This window comes from Chiloscyllium punctatum, chromosome 10, assembly GCF_047496795.1.
Source record: "Chiloscyllium punctatum isolate Juve2018m chromosome 10, sChiPun1.3, whole genome shotgun sequence".
In the NCBI taxonomy this organism is placed as follows: Eukaryota; Metazoa; Chordata; class Chondrichthyes; order Orectolobiformes; family Hemiscylliidae; genus Chiloscyllium; species Chiloscyllium punctatum.
The window spans coordinates 18,778,353-18,800,363 of record NC_092748.1 but is presented as its reverse complement, the minus strand read 5'-3'; the positions used below and the strand labels follow the sequence as shown (position 1 = coordinate 18,800,363).

Below are 22,011 nucleotides of genomic sequence, written 5' to 3'. Positions count from 1 at the left end.
TTCCTCCGCCCTTCCTGCTTCTGTTGCCTGACTGCAGGATGACCTTGAGCAACTGAGGTAATCAAAAATCTGGATCTGAACTGTACCACAATCTTTCTGGCAGCAGTAACCTGAGTTTAAATGGCAGCAAGCTTAGCTTCCATGTGAGAAGTCTGAGCTTCAGAGATACTAATCTTGCATTGTGGGATTCTGAGCTTCCACTGCAGCATTTAGCTGTTGATTGACTTTTGCTTGTGTTGCAAAGGAAATTGAATCATCAACCATCAGACATTATGGTTGGACCCACAAGTGGACTTATGGGTTCAGCCACCACTTCATACTGGGAAGGATGAGCTCCAAGTCTCCTCCATGTTCCTTGATATTGTCACAATGGAACCAGGCCTGCAAATCCACTTGGTATTCTTCATAGTAATCATACTTTTTCTCTTGGTTATCCCACAGATGTGATCATTTGAGTCTACAACAGAACTTGTTACATGACCATGCTCTCCACCGAGCTGATGATCCAGTACCTGTGTCCCCAAACTTGCATGTTGTGCCCTTATCAGAGAACTGTGGAGCAAAGTGTCTTCTGTTGCATCATAATTCACTCCTCCTCTTGCTTCTGTTCTCTTAATGAGTAGATTCATTAGTGAGACTACATTCTGCTGAAAGTGATTGGTTGCAAGCTTTAAATATTGTGGGCTAGCTTTAACTGATTTTAGCCTTACCTGAAGTTGATCTCTGCTGAAATGTGCAGTCAGATTACAAAGCTTTTTTACAGATTGCAGACTTGTTATGACTTTTTGGCCCATCAGATCTTTACTAGCTTTCCAAATGGCCAATTCACCATGTGCAATACTGCCCTGCCTTAGCAATTGTGCAAATTAACAGGCATCTCAAAATTGATGTGGAGGCATTTTCAGAGATGCCTAGCATTTTCAGTGAAGAGAATGAGAGGTTAATATCACGAACTACCTTCTGAAACGCCTTCTCCAGCCTAGTCAAAGTGGGTAAAATTTTACAATAGAATCAGAACCCAACATTGAGAAGAAAAGTTATTTTCAAATCTCCATTTACTGATCTCCTAATAGGCCACCTGTGACATTCATGGTTGGAATCAAACCTAGCGGAACAGAAGATGGTTCAGGTTCATGGAGGTCAGTTATCTCATTGGAGGACATTACTGCAGGATTTTCTCAGGGTAGTGTCCTAGGCACAGCCATCTTCAGCTGCTTCATCAATGTTCTTTCCAACATCAAATCATCAGAAGAAGGGATTTTCACTCATGCTTGCACAATATTCAGTACCATTTGTGATTCCTCAGATATTGAAGAATTCCATGTCTGAATAAACTGCATTCACACCACACAAATGCCAAGCAGTGACTATCTGCACTAGGACAGAATCTAACTATTACCCCACTACATTCAATGGCATTACCACCACTGAGTGCCTCACTATCAATGTTATGGGGATTACCATTGATCAGAAACTGAACTGGATCAGCTGTATAAATTTTGCTACAAGTTACAAGAGAATTATGAAAATCTTTTTTTTATTAGTATTTAATATACCGTTATAAGTTAACTATTCATATGACAATATTTAACAGTTAGTTTTAACTGTTATTTATTTGGTCAGACCACATTGTGAGCAATTTTGGGCCCCATACCTCAGGAAAGATGTATTGGCCCTACAACCGATCCGGAGGAGGTTCACCAGAATGATCCCAGGAATGAAAGGCTTAACATATGAGGACTTTTTGAGGACTCTGGGACTATACTCGATGGAGTTTAGAAGGTTGAGGGGGGCTCTGAATGAGACTTTCAGTACACTGAATGGGCTGTACAGCGTGGAATTGGGAAGATGTTTCCAGTGACAGGAGAAACGAGGACCCGACAGCAGAACCTTAGAGTGGAGGGAAGAGTTTTAGAATGGAGATAAGGAGAAACTTCTTCAGCTGGATATTGGTGAATGTGTGGAATTCATTGCCACAGAAGGCTGTGGAGGCCAGTTCATTGAGACAGCGATAGATAAGCTCTTGATTGCCAAGTGGATCCAAGATTACCGGGACAAAGCGAGAAAAAGGGTTTGAGAAACCTATCAGCCATGATTGAATGATGGAGCAGAGTAGATGGGCTGAATGGCCTAATTTCTACTCCTATGTCTTATGGTCTTATGGTATTTTCTTTAAACATAAATATTTACATAAATAGGTTGTTACAAATGTAAGCCAGAGGTGAAGAATACTGTAGGAAGTAACTCGCCTCTGTTGTCCCAGTGTTTGTCCCACATTAATAAGGTGCAAGTCAGAAGTATGATGGAATACTCTCCACTTGACTGGTTGTCCACGTGGTGAGAAATTGTGTGTATTGGGGTAGAATGACTTTGACTGTGTGTGCATTGGCAGCTGAAAATGCTAATTCATTTTATCTACATGCACCAATTTCTCTAGTATCTCTAATCAGCATCATGCAGTGCATGTATTGTCTGCTCTAAATATTTTCCATTTGTTTTTGGTGCAAGTTGAATTTCATCATCACATCTTGCATTTCAATGAGGGTATTGGATAAAGTGTATACAGAAGAGTTACGTCAAGGGAGAAAGATAAAATGATATTTTTACATACAATTAATCATTCACAATTTTTAAAATGTAGGATTATAGAAATCAATTTGCAGATTCATTTTTTCTCTACTCCGAGCTCAAAGATGAAAGCATTCTGGACTTTCTAATTGAAAACAGGAACAATGCTAGAGATGTGGTCAAAAGCTCAATGAATGTTTTGTTTGTATTTGCAGAGGACTCTGATGAATAGATAGTTTTAGTCAGTCATTTTTCTTTACTTTGATGCAAGTTAATGTGTAACCTTTGCTTTTGACTGCTGTTAGTAGTGTACTCATGACAAATCACAAACTGATAAGGTGACTTTTAAATGAAAATGCAAAAATGAGTTGGCTGTTCTCAGGACTGCATTCAATAAAATTGTATGTACATTTGTAGCCATAGAAAATTGTGAAAATCTTGTTTTTATTTATACACTGTTAAAAGTTAAGTATTCACATGACAACTTTCAGCAATTATTTTTAAGTTTGATTTTCTTTAAGGACGAAATAAATAATTAGTGGATCTGACTGCCCAATAATTCTAAAGAGTCAGAAAATGATTTTCTTCCCTTATTATTGATAGGATTCTGAATTTCCAGTCGACACAAGAGTGAACCCATATCTTGCTCAGATGAAAGGCTCTCCCAGTAATTTACTTAGATCAGGTGGATGCAAACTAACAAAGACACTGAAAGTACATGAGCTAGCAGTGAGCTGGTAAGTAACATTATTTGTATATTGAGTAATTTTCACCAAAAAAAAATCGAGAGTTTGAATTGAGAAGGGATTTTCAAAGTGAGTGCAAAGCAAATCCATTTTCAGAAATTGTTCTCATTCCACTTTTTCCAGTCGAACTGCAGGTGACAACCGTACTTTGCTAGTTTTGAAATGACAGAAGTTCAGTCGACATTTACATGAAGTTTGCTAATAGAGAGGATATGGATCCAGGGAAATGAGCACGAATAAGTTATTAGCAGACAGGAATACTCTTCCTGTATCTCAGAATGCCTTTTGAAACTCATCTTTTCATAAGTGGTTTATGGCAGTCCACTTCATGTTTGTTATCTAATACAACTGCAATTTGTGTTCATGGCACAAGCTTCTCATTTAAACCTCTATATTCCTATGTAAAATTGCAAGCTCCCTCAAAAATCTTTGCTTTTAGTCTTGTAGAAACAAAAGCAGAGATCATTAGTGTATGACAGAACAACCTTAATTATCCGAACAAGATGGGCAGGGAGTATTTTGTTCGGATAACTGATTGTTCAGATAATGGATGAAGTTTTTACGGGACCTTGAGACCTGGTTCGGATAATCTGAAATTTGGATAATTGATGTTCAGGTAACCGAGGTTGTGCTGTACATGTACACATGTGTGATCTGATTAATGTTCAGGATGAGCAATCTTGTTGCTTAGAGTTCTATGGAACAACGGATGAATCTAACTGAGATAAATATTTAAATAAATGTGGCACTGTTTACTTTGGTAAGGAGACAAGACTGCACACAGTACTCCAGGTGTGTTTGCACGAGCACCAACATTGGTCAAAGATTCTTCATTCACTTCTATGTCATCTAAGAGTCTAGAAGTGAAAGGCTCCACAATAATGAAATGGTCATTACATCTTCCTTTTCCATGCAGGAATCCCTTTAATGCAGTTTCATTAGGAAGCTATATGACCAGATGCTGGTCAGCAAGTGCATCTGAAGCATGAGTACTCGATGTAAGAAATATATTAGCATGGCAGTGTTTCACGGTTGCCTAATTGTGAGTATTTTATCTTTATAGGCCCCGTTTCATCCAAGTAGTCTTGCTTGCTTGCTATGGCTGCAAAGTGGCCTCATTGACATCCCTGATGTCACAGGATGTATTTTCTTCAGTTTGCAGAGCAAAATGGAAATTAGAAATGATGTATGCAGAACCCTAATCCTAAACATGTCCATTGAGCAGAATGAATGTGGTGAAAGTTCTTTCAAGGAGCAGCTATGGCAAAGTTGTGTCAGCGATATACACAAGATTCCATATTAGCAAGTGTGCTAGAATATACACTTGAAACAGTATGTATATGGTTTTAATTTTTGACTTCTGTCCTTGCGTGAATTTGGGACTAGGATTTATTATGGCGAAGTTAACAGCATGGACATCTCACAAACAATAGCATGTTAGGACAGAGTTAGTCTTGCATGTATTTGAAATTTGAAGAGACCCATGCTTATGATGGAGACGGGAGTGACCACATGTGACTGAGTCAAACTTACTGATATTCAATTACTCTTACTGGGAATGAGCAGTCCATTGAGTAACTGCAACGTAAATGTACAGTGATTATTACGTGGCTTACTGTGGAACATAAGAAGACTTTGTGAAATTTTCTTTCTGTCAAGAACCTCTCTTGCACAATGTTAGGTCTGTGTGCACGACCATGCCTCCTTGTGCTCTGTAATTGATAGGTTCCTCCATAACTGTTTTGACATTTGACGAATAAACAGAGGCTTCCATCCTTTTCTCATAATTTCTTCTTCAGTGGTAAGATCTCTGCTCATGACATTTTCCTCATTTTCTTCTCAGCTTCTGCTGGGTTATATTGTAGAGTAGACAACAGCTATTTGAGAGCCCCTGCTGGATCATATTGGAAGGCACCATCTTAGCAACTTAGGCACCTGAATCTTACCTTTAATGTCAATGACTGCTTCATCACAATCCTGGCGACAACAATGGCTTGTATTGTTGATGTTCTCTGCCTCAAATGATGGCTCTCTAAAGGATATCTGTAATCAATCAAGATCTTAATGGTTAACAGTCTCTTCTAAAAGCTAACTTGGATCTGCATTGATGGTTGAAGTTGTTTGTGAGGTTGCAAAATCCTCTTTCAGTTGTGTACAGAAGACTTTATTAGGTTCACAAACACCTACACATTGAGTGAAAAGACTTTCAGTTGAGAAATGTGTCCACAGTCTGACTAGGGCCCTGATTGCATCTGGGTGCATTTGAAGCATGAGTACTTGGGTGCAATCAGTGACACCCTGCACCTGAAGGAAGCATGGAATTTGGACAAAGGCCATGTCTCTCTGTGTATAAAGGTTAAATTCAAAGGGAAACAAGTGTGCTCCCCAATCTGAGGATATTTATTACTGCATGTGATGGCTATGTGCTGATGACTGGAAGAACTGGCACAAGAACTGTCAGCTGGCATGCCTGATGAGCTGTGGGAAATGCCTGAGGTACAGATATTTAGATTGTAAAGATAACAGGGCACAGGGATTAGTGTACTGTGGCTCCAGTTATTGCTAGACTGTGCAACTGATGTCCGTGGCAACCTCAAGGTTTAGTTCAAGTCTGCTCTGCCATTGGTTATTCATGAGCTTAAAGTAGGATGTCCTGAGTCTGTAGAGTCTGTACACAAGAACGTGCCTCCCTTTCCTCGCATTGCCCTTTATCCTTTTTGAAACTTGGCTCACAGCCACTTATTGCTGGCATCTGCTCTTCCTCTGGGTTTTGGGCGCTCATGATGAAATGCTGCTGCAACCTTTCTGTGAGAAGGAGCTAAGGGAGCTTCATCCCTTAGATGAAGCACAATGCGCCCTTCAAAAGCCTGAAGGTCTTCCTTATATCTTAATACCATAATCTGTGGGCGGAATCAGAAAAAAGTTATCGTAAAAGACCAGCAGACCTTTCCACTTACTTCTTTTAGTAAGAAGAAACGTCTGACATTTAAAGCCTTCTCAGGTCTTGGCAGTAATTACAAATTTACTATAACTACAGGGGTACATAAACCCTCCAAAGGGATGCATAAGTCATCCAGAAGAGAGGGGATCCAAGATGGCGGTGACCCAGCAAGTCTGAGTCGATAGTGCACCTCCCAAGACTTGGGCAAAGTGGGTCACCCGCCCCCACCACACTCACCAAATCATTTAAAATAGTTTTTACTTAATGTAATTAGTTGCTTAGTATTGAATTTAAACAAATTAATCTCCAGTAAAAATGACTAAAGGGAAGGGAGCCCGCAGCTCTCAGCAGGCAGGAACCCCTCCCCCACCATCTCCAGCTGCAGCAGAGGCGTCCGCAGCCACACCGGGGGACTTAGCTACGGTGGCGAGCCTTGCGGAAATGATCTCCAAACTCGATGTGAAGATCGACACCTTCGTTGAAGAGTCCCGGACCTGATGGGACTCACACTCAGCCGCGCTGCAAAAGCATGACCGAGACATCAAGGAAATCGAGCGCCAAGTCAGACGGGCGGAGCTAAAGGCCGCGACCTCCGAGACTACAGCAGAGTCCGGACCTTAGAGAATCACATTGATGACCTCGATTCCCAAGATCGTCGAAAAAATATTCATTTGCTGGGCCTTTCTGAACGGGAAGAGGAAGGCCAGCTTACTGTGTTCTTTGAACAGTGGCTTCCCCAGCTTTTAAATCTGGAGACTGGATCAGGCCAGGTAAGGGTGGAATGGATTCTGGATTAGTGGTGCTGGAAGAGCACAGCAGTTCAGGCAGCATCCAAGTAGCTTCGAAATCGACGTTTCGGGCAAACCGAAACGTTGATTTCGAAGCTACTTGGATGCTGCCTGAACTGCTGTGCTCTTCCAGCACCACTAATCCAGAATCTGGTTTCCAGCATCTGCAGTCATTGTTTTTACCACAAGGGTGGAATGGGCCTACCAGGTTGCAATACGCAGGCCCGGCTCGAACCAGCGCCCCCGCCCAGTCCTGTTCTGGCTGCAGAGCTATAAGGAGAGGCAGATGCTCTTAGAAGCTTCCAGAAATCTTGGGAAAGATCCCCAAGCTATGATTTATGAAGGATCCAAGATCATGTTATTCCAGGACTTTTCCCCAGCTCTGGTCCGAAAGAGGAAGGCGTTTGATGAAACGAATAAGCGTTTCAGGGACTTAAATATTCAGTACTCCTTGTGCTACCCAGCGACGCTATGCTTTAACCATGAAGGGTTCGTGTATAAATTGGGATCGCCGGAAAAGGCCAAGGAATTTTTGGACTCTCTTAGATAAAGTGTAAGAGTTAATTGATGTTGTTTTGCTTTCCCCCACTCCGGTTTACATACCCCCTTTTTTAATATATTAATCCTTATTTTTACCTGACTGTTTAATATTACCTTGGGGGATGGGGAGAGGGATTTATTTATTTGTTCTCTACTAAGCGATTTTCTCCCCCTGTTTTTTTTTAATTCTATAGATATATATATTGATATAGGCCGGGGGGGGGCATCTAGTTAATGTTGGTGGGGGGAGGCGGTTACGTTATCCTATTTTATCTCTGTCTTTAGGAATGGGGTTGTTTTCTCCTGTTATTTTGTATTATTATATTTTATTATTACTTGTTGAGGCTGTAATTTTATAGTTTATATGTTTATACATGGTATTGACGTTACCAAAAATATCCCAGTGTTGGTGTGGGTAGGGTGCTCACTGTTAACTCTAGCTCTTTAGCATATTTGAATTTTCTTCATCCTATTGAGGAGCACCTGGGTTAAGGGTGGGGCACTGGTTGGGAGAGTATACGATGGACTTTTGGAAAGGAAGTGATACCCCCTGGGAACAAGGAGGAAAATCTCCATTTAAATATGTTTTATATTTTTTTATTTAGAAATAGTTTTTTATTATATTGATGTGAGTGTATTAAAGAGCCTTTATTTTTGTGAATTTTATATGCTCTCTGCTCGGGAGGTTCTGGATAGGGTTTCCCCTGTCGAGGGGTCTCGGATTTGCACGGATGATCAGTCGGTTAAGTGGTGCAACTGGAATGTCAAGGGGAGTAATTCACCAGTCAAAAGGAAGAAAATATTATCAAACCTCAAGAAAGAAAGCGGTGGTATAGCTCTCCTACAGGAGACACACTTATTGGATAAAGAACACTTGAAATTACGACAGGGTGGATTTGATCAGGCCTTTTTTACTTCCTTTAGCTCAAAAAGCAGGGGAGTTGTTGTTCTTATTCAGAAGAATTTCCCTTTCAAAATCCTAAATCAGAAAAAGACGAATTTGGATGATGTATTCTGATTAAAGCCCTTATAAATGGAGAGGAATATGGGATCTTAAATTTGTATTGCCCCCCGGCACATACTTTTAGATTTATAACAGAAGCCTTCTCAAAATTGATGGCTCTCGGTGCTCGTCATACAATTGTAGGGGGAGATTTTAATTGTATTATGGATCCGGAAATAGATAGGATTCCCAAGAGTACTGCTGGAGTATCTCCCAGATCTAGACAATTGATGGATTTGAACAAAGAATTATGACTAGTAGATGTATGGAGATGCCTTCATCCACAGGGCAGAGATTTTTCTTTTTACTCCAATCCACATAAATGTCATACCAGAATCGATATATTTTTTGCCCCCTCGATTTTTAAAAATTCCATATCATCCTGTAAAATAGGCAGTATAGCAATTTCCGATCACGCTGCTGTATATATGGAAATCAAGGCGAGGAACAATGAGACATCTCCCCCAGCATTGGCGTATGGACCCCTTTCTGATGAAAGATAGTAAAGTTGTAAAGTACTTCTCTCAAGAATTTAAAACTTTTTTAGAAATTAATTCAGGTACAGCTAGCAACCCATCAATAATGTGGGAGACCATCAAAGCCTATGTGCAAGGTTTGATAATCTCATACTCAGCGACCCAGAAAAAATTAAAGGGAGAACAACAGCGTCTGCTCGAAGCTTGCTTAAAAGCGGCTGAAACAGCATACGCTGATAGACCTTCTATTATCAAATTACAAAGGATTACGGCCCGTAGGACAGCTCTAAACACCACGCTTACCCAAACGGCTAAGAGGGAAATATTATTTGCAAAACAAAGGTTAAATGAATTTGGTGATAAACCTGGTAGATACTTAGCATTTCTTGCAAAGAAAAAGAAGGCCCCTTAAACTATCAAGTCTATCAAGGAAAGTACGGGTATTCTGACTCATGATCATAAAAGGATTAACGCAATCTTTAGAAAATTTTATTCTGATTTATATAAATTGTAGGATTGCGAAGACAGGACTAGGAGGATGCAGTCATTTTTTAAAAATCTGACCTTTCCAAACCTAACTCCAGAACAGGTATCGGTCTTGAATGTTCCCCTAACAATCCAAGAAATACTTAACACAATCAGGCAACTTCAGAGTGGTAAGGCGCCCGGCCCAGATGGCTTTCAAGTTGAATTCTGTGAAGAATTTACAGGAATATTGGCTGATCCACTTATGGACATGTATAACTACTTATACAGTCAGGGCTGTCTCCCGCCTTCGCTGAAAGAGGCGAATATCTCTCTTATTCTCAAAAAAGGAAAGGACCCAGAAGATTGCACGTCATGCAGACTAATATCCTTGCTAAATGTAGATTTTAAAATCCTCTCTAAAACGTTAGCAATTGAGTATAGAAGGGGTATTGCCACATACAAAGGAGGATCAGACGGGGTTTATTAAGGGCCGTAGATCATCCAATAATGTTTGAATGTGATTCAAGCCTGCCATCAGGGAAAGATACCAGGAGTAGTAGTCTCATTAGACGCGGAAAAGGCATTCGACAGGGTTGAATGGTCATATTTGTTTTACACTTTGGAAAGGTTTGGCGTTGGAAAGGTGTTTACCAAATGGATCTCAACACTGTATAGTGATTCCAAAGCAGTTGTGACTACCAATGGATTAGGCTCAGACAGCTTCAGTGTGGATAGGGGCTGCATCAGGGATGCCCTCTTTCGCCATTGCTGTTTACGCTAATAATTGAGCCACCAGCAGAAGCTATATGGGCTGACCCTAATATAACGGCCCCAAGGATTGGTACAGGTAAACATAAAATTACCCTTTATGCAGATGATGTTCTTCTATTTCTCAGTAATCCTCTGACGTCCGTGCCTCACTTAATCCAAGTTATTAATACATTTAGTGTATTTTCAGGCTATAAAATTAATTTCTCAAATTCGGAGGCTATGCCAATGGGCGGCCTTGCTAGTATATCCCACTAGTTGGTCGGATCCCACTTTCCCTTACGGTGGTCTCTGGATAGTTTCTTATATTTAGGCATTTTTATTACCCCAGTATTTGGTCAGCTATACAAGGCTAACTTTGTGCATTTACTGGAAAGGATAAGGCAGGACATCCAGCGATGGGGAGACCTTCCAATTTCCTGGCTAGGTAGAATAGCACTAATTAAAATGAATGTCCTGCCCCATCTCCTATACCCTATGAGAATGCTTCCAGTGATGCTGCCGAGGCTGGCACTACGTAAATTATATGGCTGGTTGGGGTTCCTTTATTTGGAACCATAGACGGCCCTCCATTAAGCTGAAGAAGCTACAGCTTCCACGTGCAAGGGGAGGATTAGATTTCCAGATTTTAGGAAATATCAGTTAAGTTCCCTATTAAGTTACATAGCCGATTGGGTCTTGTCTGACTTGCAATCAATCTGGCTGGACATCGAGGCTTCTCAAGTAAAATGCCCACTTATTAACTTTTATTTTCAGACAAGAGGAAAATCATTATGGATCAATGTAAAAACCCTATAATACTAAACACAATTAAAGCTTGAAATATAATGCAGCAAAATGAGGGCAACTCACAGAGCATGGGGATTTCAACCGGGGCTTACAGATGTCACTTTCAAACTCTGGAGATCCAGGGGTATCTCATGTTTAGGGGATCTGTTTAAAGAAGGGGTCCTGATGTCTTTTGAACAGCTGCGTCAGAAATTCGGATTATCTAATGGGACCTCTTTCGATACTTCCAAATTCGAGACTACATACAGAAGAAGACTACGTTATTAGATAGTCTTTATAAATCAGATAGAGAACGTAGAGTGCTATGACCAATGGGGGTATCTTCTATCAGCACTATTTATCATTTACTACATGATGAAGTATCGTGAGATATGGACAATCTGCTTAAAACATGGGATCAGGATTCGGGACTGGAAATCTCTATAGAAACGTGGAATGACATTTTGGAAAATGCCAGAAGAATCACCATCTGCAACAGAACTCAGGCCATTCAGTTGAAGATACTTCATAGGGCCCATAAAGCACTGGACCGATTGGCAAAATTTAAGGCAGGAGCATCTCCAATGTGTCCCAAATGTAAAATAGAGGTGGGCACTCTTGTACATTGCCTATGGACTTGTCATAAGATCTGTAGATATTGGACTAAAGTAGCAAGTGCTCTGACAGAAATCTTAGGAATGGAAATTAGAGTGGACCCTGTATCTTTCCTTTTGGGCTTTTCGAACTTACCCTCCCTGGATATGCACGGGAAGAGATTATTTTCTATTCTCACTTTCTGTGCAAGGAAAAATATTTTGGTAAACTGGGTGGCTGAGGACCTCCCTGGACTTTCGAATTGGCATAGATTAATCATGGAATGTATTCCCCTTGACTTCCTTACAAATATGGTGCACCAAAAGACCGCATTATTCCATAAAATATGGCAGCCCTTCTTAAATTACATAAATACAGATATTTCGGCCATCCTAACAAGGGCTTTTATTTAACTGAGATGGCGAACCTGGCTGGTCCGGGGACCCTTAGGAGAGAAATCCCGCACGAATACAGGTTTTGTTACGATTTGATGTTAATACATTCTGATCACGTATCTCACTACCCAATTTCTGTGTTATCCATTGTTCTTTTTTCTCACCTTTGAATAGTAAAAGAGACTTAATTATACAATCTGGTTAGTTGTAGGTTAGATTAGTAGTTAGTTGAGTTTTGTTTTTTTTCTCGGTATTTATTTTTTTTTGTTTGATAAATTTTGGTTATTATTTATTTAAGATTTAATTGTATATCAATGCTTATACTTGGGGTTTTTTAAATTTGTAAACTTGTAAAAATATGTTAAATTTTCAATAAAAATACCTATTAAAAAAAGTCATCCAGAAGAAATGCAGTAAGAATATACCTGCACTAACCTGATCCAATTCCCACATTTCGGTCTCTTTTCAGCAGGATTTCTAATGATAGGGATTCCAAAATCAAATTTAAATGAGGAAAGAAGCTACTTGGATGCTGCCTGAACTGCTGTGCTCTTCCAGCACCACTAATCCAGAATCTGTTATCATTTATTGTATGGGGCATTGAATAAAACATTAAGAATGTTATGCTTCACTGACAGACACTGATAGAACCACACCTGGAATATTGTGTACAGAACTGGCCACTTTATTTGAGAAAGGATGTAAATGCACAGGAAGTAGTATCTGAATGAATGGTTTCCTTTCTGAAGAAAGATTAGACAGATGAGGCTTGTGTCTGTTGGCAGTTAGAAGAGTTGATTGAAACATGTAAGATCCTGAGTGGCTTTGGCAGGATAGATTTGGAGAGGACTTTTCTATTGTAGGAAAATTAAGAAGCAAGAGCTGCTGTTTAAAAATTAGTGTTCATCTTTTTAGGCCTTTTTATTAGAAAGATGAGTGTTTGGAACTCTCTTCCTGAAAAGATGATGGAAACAAAGTACTTGGTATTTTTAGTACAGGAAAATGGATAGGTTCTTGTTAAACAAAGAGAATGAATGGTCATCAGATTTAGGTGGGAATGTGGATCTGAGTTTACAGACAGATCAGTTATGATCTTATTGAATGTTCAAGGGACTGAATGGCCTACCCCGCCAGCTCTTTTTTTCAAATGTTGAATTTAGAGATTTAAAAACTTGGACAGGTGGGCTGCAAGTTAGAAGCACCTTCTTTCTCAAACTTCAACTGACATTGCTGCTATTTCCAGAGATGACACTCCTATCTTTATTCCATTAATTGGCTAATTCAGGGAAAATTACTACCATTAACTTCTGCACACATGTGTGCATTTATGCCCTTCATTTGATCAGGATCATGAGGCAAACTCCTATGTATTCCCCATTGATTCAAAGTCAATTTGCAGTACTTTGAACTGCCTTAATCAGTGAAGATTTCCTCTCCCTTGAGATAGCAAAAAGAGGAAATTGAGTGAGTTGACTGTTGAAACATATTGTCACCCCCTTCATCCCACCTTGTCAGTTAGGTTCTGTGTGAGAATGTCAGTTGGGAATTTTCTCAACCAACTCCAAATTAAGGTCTTTAAGTAGTCAATTATTAGCCAGCTCAACACCTCAACTCATCTCCTCATTGTTCATGTGCCTTCTGGGTTGATGAGAAAGCTGCTGAAATCCCTGAATAGAAACATGGTAAACATACCTCCAGACTGTGGTGTGGTACCTCCAATTACCTCAACCTGGGGAATATTGGAGAAATGGATAGGATCAAGGAATTGGCCTCGAGAAGATATCCTCCATTCCTTACTTCTGACTCACCAGATGCCTATCATCCCATAGCCCCCACCCACAACAAAAAGATAACAAATGTTTACCTTTTCACTGGTGATTCCACCACAGAGTTAGCTTTGATTGGCAGTCTTTTAGGTCTGATTCTCTTTCAACCCAGGAAGCTAAAATTGAGGTTTGCAACATGCCGAGAAAATCACCTATGCTGTCTCTGCCCGTAAGATCTGAACAGGTTGATTAGTGTGCAAGTCATGTTATCTTGGTGGTGAATGTGCTATGTTCCCTTTAACACCTCCCCCGCCCCAGCCCATGATTCATTTAAAGTACTGATAAGCGATACTTTTATATTGTGTTTTTTGAACTATACAGTTTGGTAAAAGGGATTAATGAACTAGTCTGAGATTCTAAAGCAACTGAAACACATCTATCTTAATCATACTGTGATTGATTATTTTTGCTGACTTATATAGAATATTAAAACATTGAAGAGTACAGGCCCTTTGGCCCTCGATATTGTGCCGACCTTTTATCCTATTCTAAGATCAAACTAACCTACACTTTACTATCATCCATGTGCCTATCCAAGAGTTGCTTCAAGGTCACTAATGACACTACTACTGCTACTGGCATTGCATTCCACCACCCACCACTCTCTGTGTAAAGAACCTACCTCTTACGATCCCCCCGCCCCACAAACCTTCCTCCAATCACTTTTAAAAACATGTTCTCTATCATCCTTCTTCGCTCCAATGAGAAAAGCCCTAGCGCCCTCAACCTTTCTTCATAAGACATGCCCTCCAGTCCAGGCAGCATCCTGGTAAATCTATTCTGCACCCTCTCCACATCCTTCATATAATGAGGCACCCACAGACCACAATATTACATGTGTAGTCTAACCAGGGTTTTATAGAGCTGCAGCATACCTTTGCCACTCTTAATCTCAATCCCCTTGCTAATGAAAGCCAATACACCATACGTCTTCTTGACAAGCCTATCAACTTAGGTGGCAACTTTGAGGGATCTATGGACATGGAACCCAATATCCCTCTGTTCCTCCACACTGCCAAGAATCCTGCCTTTAACCCTGTACTCTGCATTCAAATTTGACCATCCAAAATGAATCACTTTGCATTTATCCAAGTTGAACTCCACCTGCCACTTCTCAGCCCACCTCAGCATCCTGTCAGTATCCCGTTGCAACCTACAACAGCCCTCCACACTATCCACAACTCCATCAACCTTAATATCATCAGCAAATTTACTAACCTACCCATCCACTTCCTCATCCAAGTCATTTATTAAAGAGCAGAAGTCCCAGAACCAATTCCTGTGGAACACTACTGATGACTGAACTGCAGGCTGAACACTTTCCATCAACTTCTACCCTCTCTCTTCTATGGGCCAGTCAATTCTGTATCCAGACAACCAGATTTCCCTGTATCCCATGCCTGCTTACTTTCTGAATGAGCCTACTGTGGGGACTCTTATCAAATGCCTTGCTAAAATACGTGTGCACCACATCCACTGCTCTAACTTCATCAGTGTGTTTTGTCACATCCTCAAAGAATTCAATAAGACTTGTGAGGCATGATTTGCATCTCACAACGCCATGCTGACTATCTCAAATCAAACTATGCTTTTCTAAATAATCCTAAATCCAGTCTCTCAGAATCAGCTCCAATATTTTGCCCACCACTGACGTAAGACTGGTCTGTAATTCTCAGGGTTATCCCTATTCTCTTTCTTGAACAAGGGACTGACATTTGCCACCCTCCAATCATCTTGTACCACTCCAGTGGACAGTAAGGATGCAAAGATCATCACCAAAGGTGCAGCAATCTCTTTCCTCACTTCCCGTACTAACCTTGGGTTAATCCTGTCTGGCCCAGGGCACTTATCTGTCCTCATGTTTTTCAAACTTTCCAGTACATCCTTTTTAACATCAACCTTTTCGAGTGTATCAACCTGTTTCACACTATCCTCACAAACGACAAAGTCCCTCTCACTAGTGAATACTGAAGCAAAGTATTCATTAAGGATATCCCACACCTCCCCAACACCAGGCACAAGTTCCTTCCACCCCTGATCAGTCTTACCCTCACTGTGGCCGTCCTCTTGTTCCTCACATAACTGTAGAACATCTTGGGGTTTTCCTTAATCCTAACTGCCAAGGCTTTTTCATGCTCCTTTCTAGATCTTCAGTTCCTTCCTGGCTGCCTTATAATACTTTAGATCCCTGTCTGATCCTTGCCGCTTCAATCTCAACTAAATTTCCTTCCTCCTCCTCACAAGATGTTCCACATCTCTTGTCATCCAAGGTCCCTTCACCCTACTATACTATCCTTGCCACAGTGGGACAAACCTATCCAGCACTCAGAGCAAATGCTCCCTAAACCACCTTCACATTTCTGTGGTGCATTTCCCTGAGATTGGAATTCCCCCTCCTCCAATTAAATACTTTCCCATACCATCTGCGCCTATCCCTCTCCATGAGTATAGTAAAGCTCAGGGAGTTGTGATCACTATCACCGAAATGCTCTCTTACTGAGAGATCTGACACCTGACCTGGTTCGGTGCCAAGCATCAAATCCGATATGGCCTCACCTCTAGTCTACATATTGAGTCAGGAGTCAGGAATCTCTTCCATCCAAACTATTTATGCCAAGGAAGTTCCAATCAATATTAGGGAAGTTAAAGACACACATGAGAACAATTCTGTTACTTCTACACCCTTCTAAAATCTGCCTCCTAATCTGCTCCTCCACCTCCCTGTTACTATTTGGGGGGGGGGGGGTGGGGGTGGTCTGTAGAAAACTCCCAATAAAGTGACTGCTCCTTTCCTGTTTCTGACTTCCATCTACAATGACTCAGTAGACAAACCCTCCTTGATGACCTCCCTTTTTGCAGCTGTTATACTATCCCTGATTAGCAATGTCCTCCCCAACCTCTTTTACTTCCCTCCCTTTTCTTTTTGAAACATCTGAACCTCGGAAAATCCAACAACCATTCCGGCCCCAAGATATCTACTCTACTCTATAAATTGGACTATGTGATGACAAGGCCTGGTGTGTGGGGGTTGGGAAAGGACATGGGAGAAGGTCCTTAAATTGTTGAACTCAAAACTTAGTCCAGAAGGTTTCAGACATCCGAAGCTGAAAATGAGGTGTTGTTCTTCCAGTTTGTACTAAACTTTGCTGGAGCACTGCAGCAAGCCAGAGACAGAGATGTTGACAAGGGAACATGATGATGTGTTGAAGTGGCAGATAACTGAAAGCTCAGAGTCATTTTTACAGACAGAACGTAAGTTTTCTGCAAAATGGTCACCCAGTGTGTGCTTCATTTCCCCAATGTACAGGAAACCATCTTGTAAGCATTGGATACAGTAGACCAGATTAAGTGAACAGCAAGTAAAGTGCTACATCACCTTGAAGGTGTATATGGGTCCTTGGATGGTGAGAAGGAAGGAAGTAAATGGGTAGGTGTTATACTTTATGCAATTGCAGGGAGATGTATTGGCATTGTAGAAGGAGTGGGTCATGGTGTCCTGGAGGAAATGGTCCCTGTGGGAGGCTGACAAGGGAGGGAAGGGGGATATTTCTGATGGTGGCATCCTGCCAGAGGTACTGGAAATGGCAGCTAATGACCCTATGGATGTGGATACTGGTGGGATGGTAAGTGACGACAAGGAGGATTCTATCGCGATTGTGGAAGGAAAGGGAGGAGGTGAGGGCCAAAGTGCAGGAGATGAGTTCGACTGATGTGAAAGACCCATCAACCATAGAGCTGGAGAATCCTCAGTTGGCGAAGAAAGTGGACATTTTTGAGGCCACCTTGTTGAAGTTGTCTTCTTCAGAAGGGGTGCAACAGATACAGAGGAACTGGGAAAATGAAGTAGAGTCTTTACAGGAAGAAGAGAGTTAGGATGTATAGTCAAGGGAACTGGGAATCGGTGGGTTTGTAGTATAAATGTAGTATAGCCTATCACCAGAAATGGAAATGGTGATGTCGAAGAAGGGGAGGGTGGAGTCAGCAATGGACCAAGTGAAGGAGGGAGCGAGGTAGCAATTGGAAACAAAATCAATAAACGTTTCTAATTCCAGATGAAAGAGGGAAGGAGCACTGATTATGTTATCAATATACTGGAGAAAGAGTTGTGGTTGGGGACCAGAGTAGGACTGGAAGAAGGAATGTTTCACATGCCCCACAAAGAGACAGGCATAAGTGGGGTCCATGTGGTTCTTCATGGCCACACCTTTGACCTGAAGAAAGTGAGAGGAATTAAAAGACAATTTGTTCAGCACAAGAATCAGCTTGGCTGTTTGGAGGAGGGTGGTGGTGGATGGGGATGGTTCAGGCCTTTTGTCCACCTATATCCATGATTCTTCTGTCGCAATCTAGTCTGTTTTATTGTCAGCATTAAGTACAGGAATGTTTCCAATACCACCTCCATATCAATGTTAACCCGTCAAGTATCTGAACAATCTCCTCTTTGCTGTGACCTATGGAGTGTCTGATTTTTAGTAAGACAGATGCAAAGTATTGATTTAATATCTCAGCCATGCCCTTTACCTCAATTCATAAATACTCTGTTTGACTCCTAATCTGCCCCATTTGACTGATTACCTGCTCTATGGAACTTAGATTTATACTCATCTGTTACCTGGTATTTGAGAACACAGTAATTTCTAGATATTGTTCTTCGTAATATTTGCTGATGTTTATATTGCCACTTTAGCTCTGTCACTAAACAGTTTCTGAAGCTTCAGGCAGTAATTACCTGTTGTTAGTATATAGAACTATTGTTCAAATGTCTGAAAACTTCTTGGACGTGGGCATTCATAGAAAGACCAGTATTTGTTGGGCATCCTTGAGTGCCCTTTACACTTATGTAATGGTAGTCTGTGCAAGGGTTCTTTTGAAGCATTTTTCTACCGAGAGCTATATTTTTCCCATTTACAGTCAGTGAACACAAAATGTAGTACATTTCAGTTCTTACAATGTGAAATTCACAACAACTAATTATATTGTTGAAACAGTTCGGTGTAAAACTTTTTGTATTGTAGCCTCTCCTATTAAGCTAAACTTAAGCTATTGTAGACCGAGTCTGAATTAAATTCTGAAGATGAGGATAGAGCTGTACAAACGTGACTTTATTTTTGTGTGAGGCTCCTTGCTTCTGTACATTGCAAGAGAGCACATTTAGATTTGACATTACTTTAGAGTTGTGTGAAATGTGGTGTGAAATCCGAAGTGCTCTAAAACTATATGTTTGAGGGCATATTGCATCAATTGTTCTAAGGTCACATGAAATCTGATTCTGAAGTTATATTGCCATTTTTGTGTCATGACAAAGTAGAAGTAGAGGATAAAAACTCACAACACAGGTATTCTTGAAGTTATAAAATCCAACAGTGATATTGAAACAAGTATCTTTAATAAATGAGAAGAAATATTTATCTCTTCTGAACAATAATGTGTAACATAATGAAAATTAAAAATAAGTACCAAGTGTCTGTTTCTAAATTATTTCTTAACTGTTCAGTACCAGTAAACTCTATATAACACAGAATGAGCTTGAATATAATGAGAAAAAGTATTTTGATCTGTGAGTGATGATAGGCCGAATTGTAAAGGTTGACACCATATGAGTTTGGAAGTGGGTGGCATTGTTAAAAGTAAAGAAGTTTAAAAATTATAAGTGTGTTAGAAATTTAACTCCATCTACAACCAACTACAACAGTGTGAGAGAAATTCCCATAGGAGACACAGTTTGTCAATTATAATATTAGATTAGATTACTTACAGTGTGGAAACAGGCCCTTCGGCCTAACAAGTCCACACCGACCCGCCGAAGCGTATACCACCAAGACCCATACTCCTACGTTTACCCCTTCACCTAACACTACGGGCAATTTAGCATGGCCAATTCCACCTAACCTGCATATTTTTGGACTGTGGGAGGAAACCGGAGCACCCGGAGGAAACCCATGCAGACACTGGGAGAATGTGCAAACTCCACACAGAGAGTCGCCTGAGGCGGGAAATGAACTCGGGTCTCTGGCGCTGTGAGGCAGCAGTGCTCACCACTGCGCCACTGTGCCGCTTGTCAATTACAGTGATGATTAACAATAATTAACAATTAACATAACTTTAGCAACTTAATTATGAATCTATAGATTTTCCAAATGTCCTGAAACTTACCAATTGAAGCAAAGTGATGGTCATAGAAACATAGAGATCTTCAGGACAGAAAAAGTCCCTTCAGTCCATCAAGACTGTGCAGTTAAAAATGAGCATCTAACAATGCTAATGCCATTTCTAGCACTTGGCCAAAGCTTGGTATGGTGTTTGTGGAGTGAGAACATGAGCTAATGTTTTCCATCTTTGACTTTTCATCAGAATTGGGCAGATGAAGAAGATTTTGCAAAAGACACTGTTTCTAAGAACTCCTTCCATTATGTCTTGGAGTTGAGATGATTAACCTCGACTATAAAAGAAGTTCCCTCTTTCCCCATCCTGAATTGCGACTGACTCCAATCTTCCTCGGGATTCTTTATCTCACACTTGGTCAAGTGTTGTCTTGATCTCAAAGGTAGTCACAGCAACCTCAGCTCTTGAATTTCGCACTTCTGTTCACATTTATAGCGAGGCTGTAGTGAGGTCTGGAGCTGAGTGTAGATTACATTTTCTTTTATATGATCTATGTTGTCTTCAAAAATGTAGCCTGAAGCACTGATCACTATAGTGGGTTTTTAGATTGCACGGAAAGTCATTGTCTGCATCAGTCTAATAAGTGCCATGTAGTCTTATCATCAACTATAAGCAGTGGCAATGGAGAATATATGGCATATTCTGCGTTTTAGGGTAGTTTACTAATGGCTGTGTTTTGGACATTTTTTTTCTGCTTCACTAACGGACTTCAAAGTATAAAGTGAAAATTTGTTTACTCTGTAATGAACAGAAAGTTGATTGCAGCCTTTGGCAAATGTCAGCCTGATACAATGTGTACTTAACCTTTGCCAGTTTTTCAAATATAGACTAACATCAGACAAATTCCTTTTGAACCATAATGACTGTTATTAACTTATATACTATGTGTTGCACTGATTTAAAATGCTGATTGATACAACCAGCATTGCATAATGCAAAAAAAGTTCTCAGAGACATCTGAATGCATATTTTCACTATTTTTGTTTGATTGTTGTCAATGTGACATTCAAAAAATTATGAATGTTCACTTTTTATTGATAAAGAATATGGCAGGAATCACAGTTCTTGATCACAGTATTGTAACCAACATCAAAGTTACGGCATAGAGCATTAACAAAATAACTTTAAAGTTTGAAAACAAATAAGACAGTAACTAGATCAGACATTCCCAAGAAGAAGATTTGTTAAACAAAAGCTGGAAGTCTGAACCGGTTATGGTAACTCTATTGAGAAATGCACCATCACAACTGGAGACACCACTAACTGATTTTGAGCTCTGATGCTCATTAGAGACTTCAAGATAATCGTGGATACATTCATTGGTTCCCACTGATGCCTACCATTGAATTGTCCCACTCGCAACCCAATAATTCATGCACATTGAATTCAACAACTTAAGGCTTGAGCCCTCCCATGTCCTTATCCCAACACCCACACACCAGACCTTGTCATCACATAGTCTGCTATTACACACAACCCATTGTTAACCACTGACAGTCCCCATTGATAGCTATTCACCTTCGTTATCCACTTCTTTGTTTGTCCAATTAATCTCTTCTCTTTTTGAGCTCTGTCCCCAACAATTATTTACTCCTTACGCCTTCCTCCCCACCATATCTTCTGCATATTAACCAACGTTTTCCTACCTACCATCAGTGCTGAGGAAGGGTCACTCAACCTGAAATGTTAACTCGGATTTCTCTCCACAATTGTTGCCAGACTTGATTTTTTCCTCCAATTTCTCTTTTTGTTTGTGAGCTGGATACTTATATCATGGAATTGTAATCAATCTTGCTGAATTTCATCCACAACATTCCAAGAATACTGCAAAATTAGATATATTTGGGCACTATAACTTTGTGGTCATTGTTCTGATCATTATGCATTGGGTTAGCTGGTATACTATCACTGTTGTCAATCTAAAGACATATCTACCAACTTATTGTAAGCAATGTCATTGAAGATGCA

General features: G+C 40.4%; 1 protein-coding gene across 3 annotated transcripts in view; it reads left to right on the top strand.

Moving 5' to 3' along the window:
- The window catches only part of spag16 (sperm associated antigen 16), a 1,014,658-nt gene that overhangs the window by 127,356 nt on the left and 865,291 nt on the right, over nucleotides 1-22,011 (top strand). For all 3 annotated transcript variants that reach the window (XM_072578621.1, XM_072578623.1, XM_072578620.1), the window contains exon 10: nucleotides 3,172-3,305. In XM_072578621.1, the coding sequence (XP_072434722.1) occupies nucleotides 3,172-3,305 (134 nt within the window). The remainder of the gene's footprint in view (nucleotides 1-3,171; nucleotides 3,306-22,011) is intronic.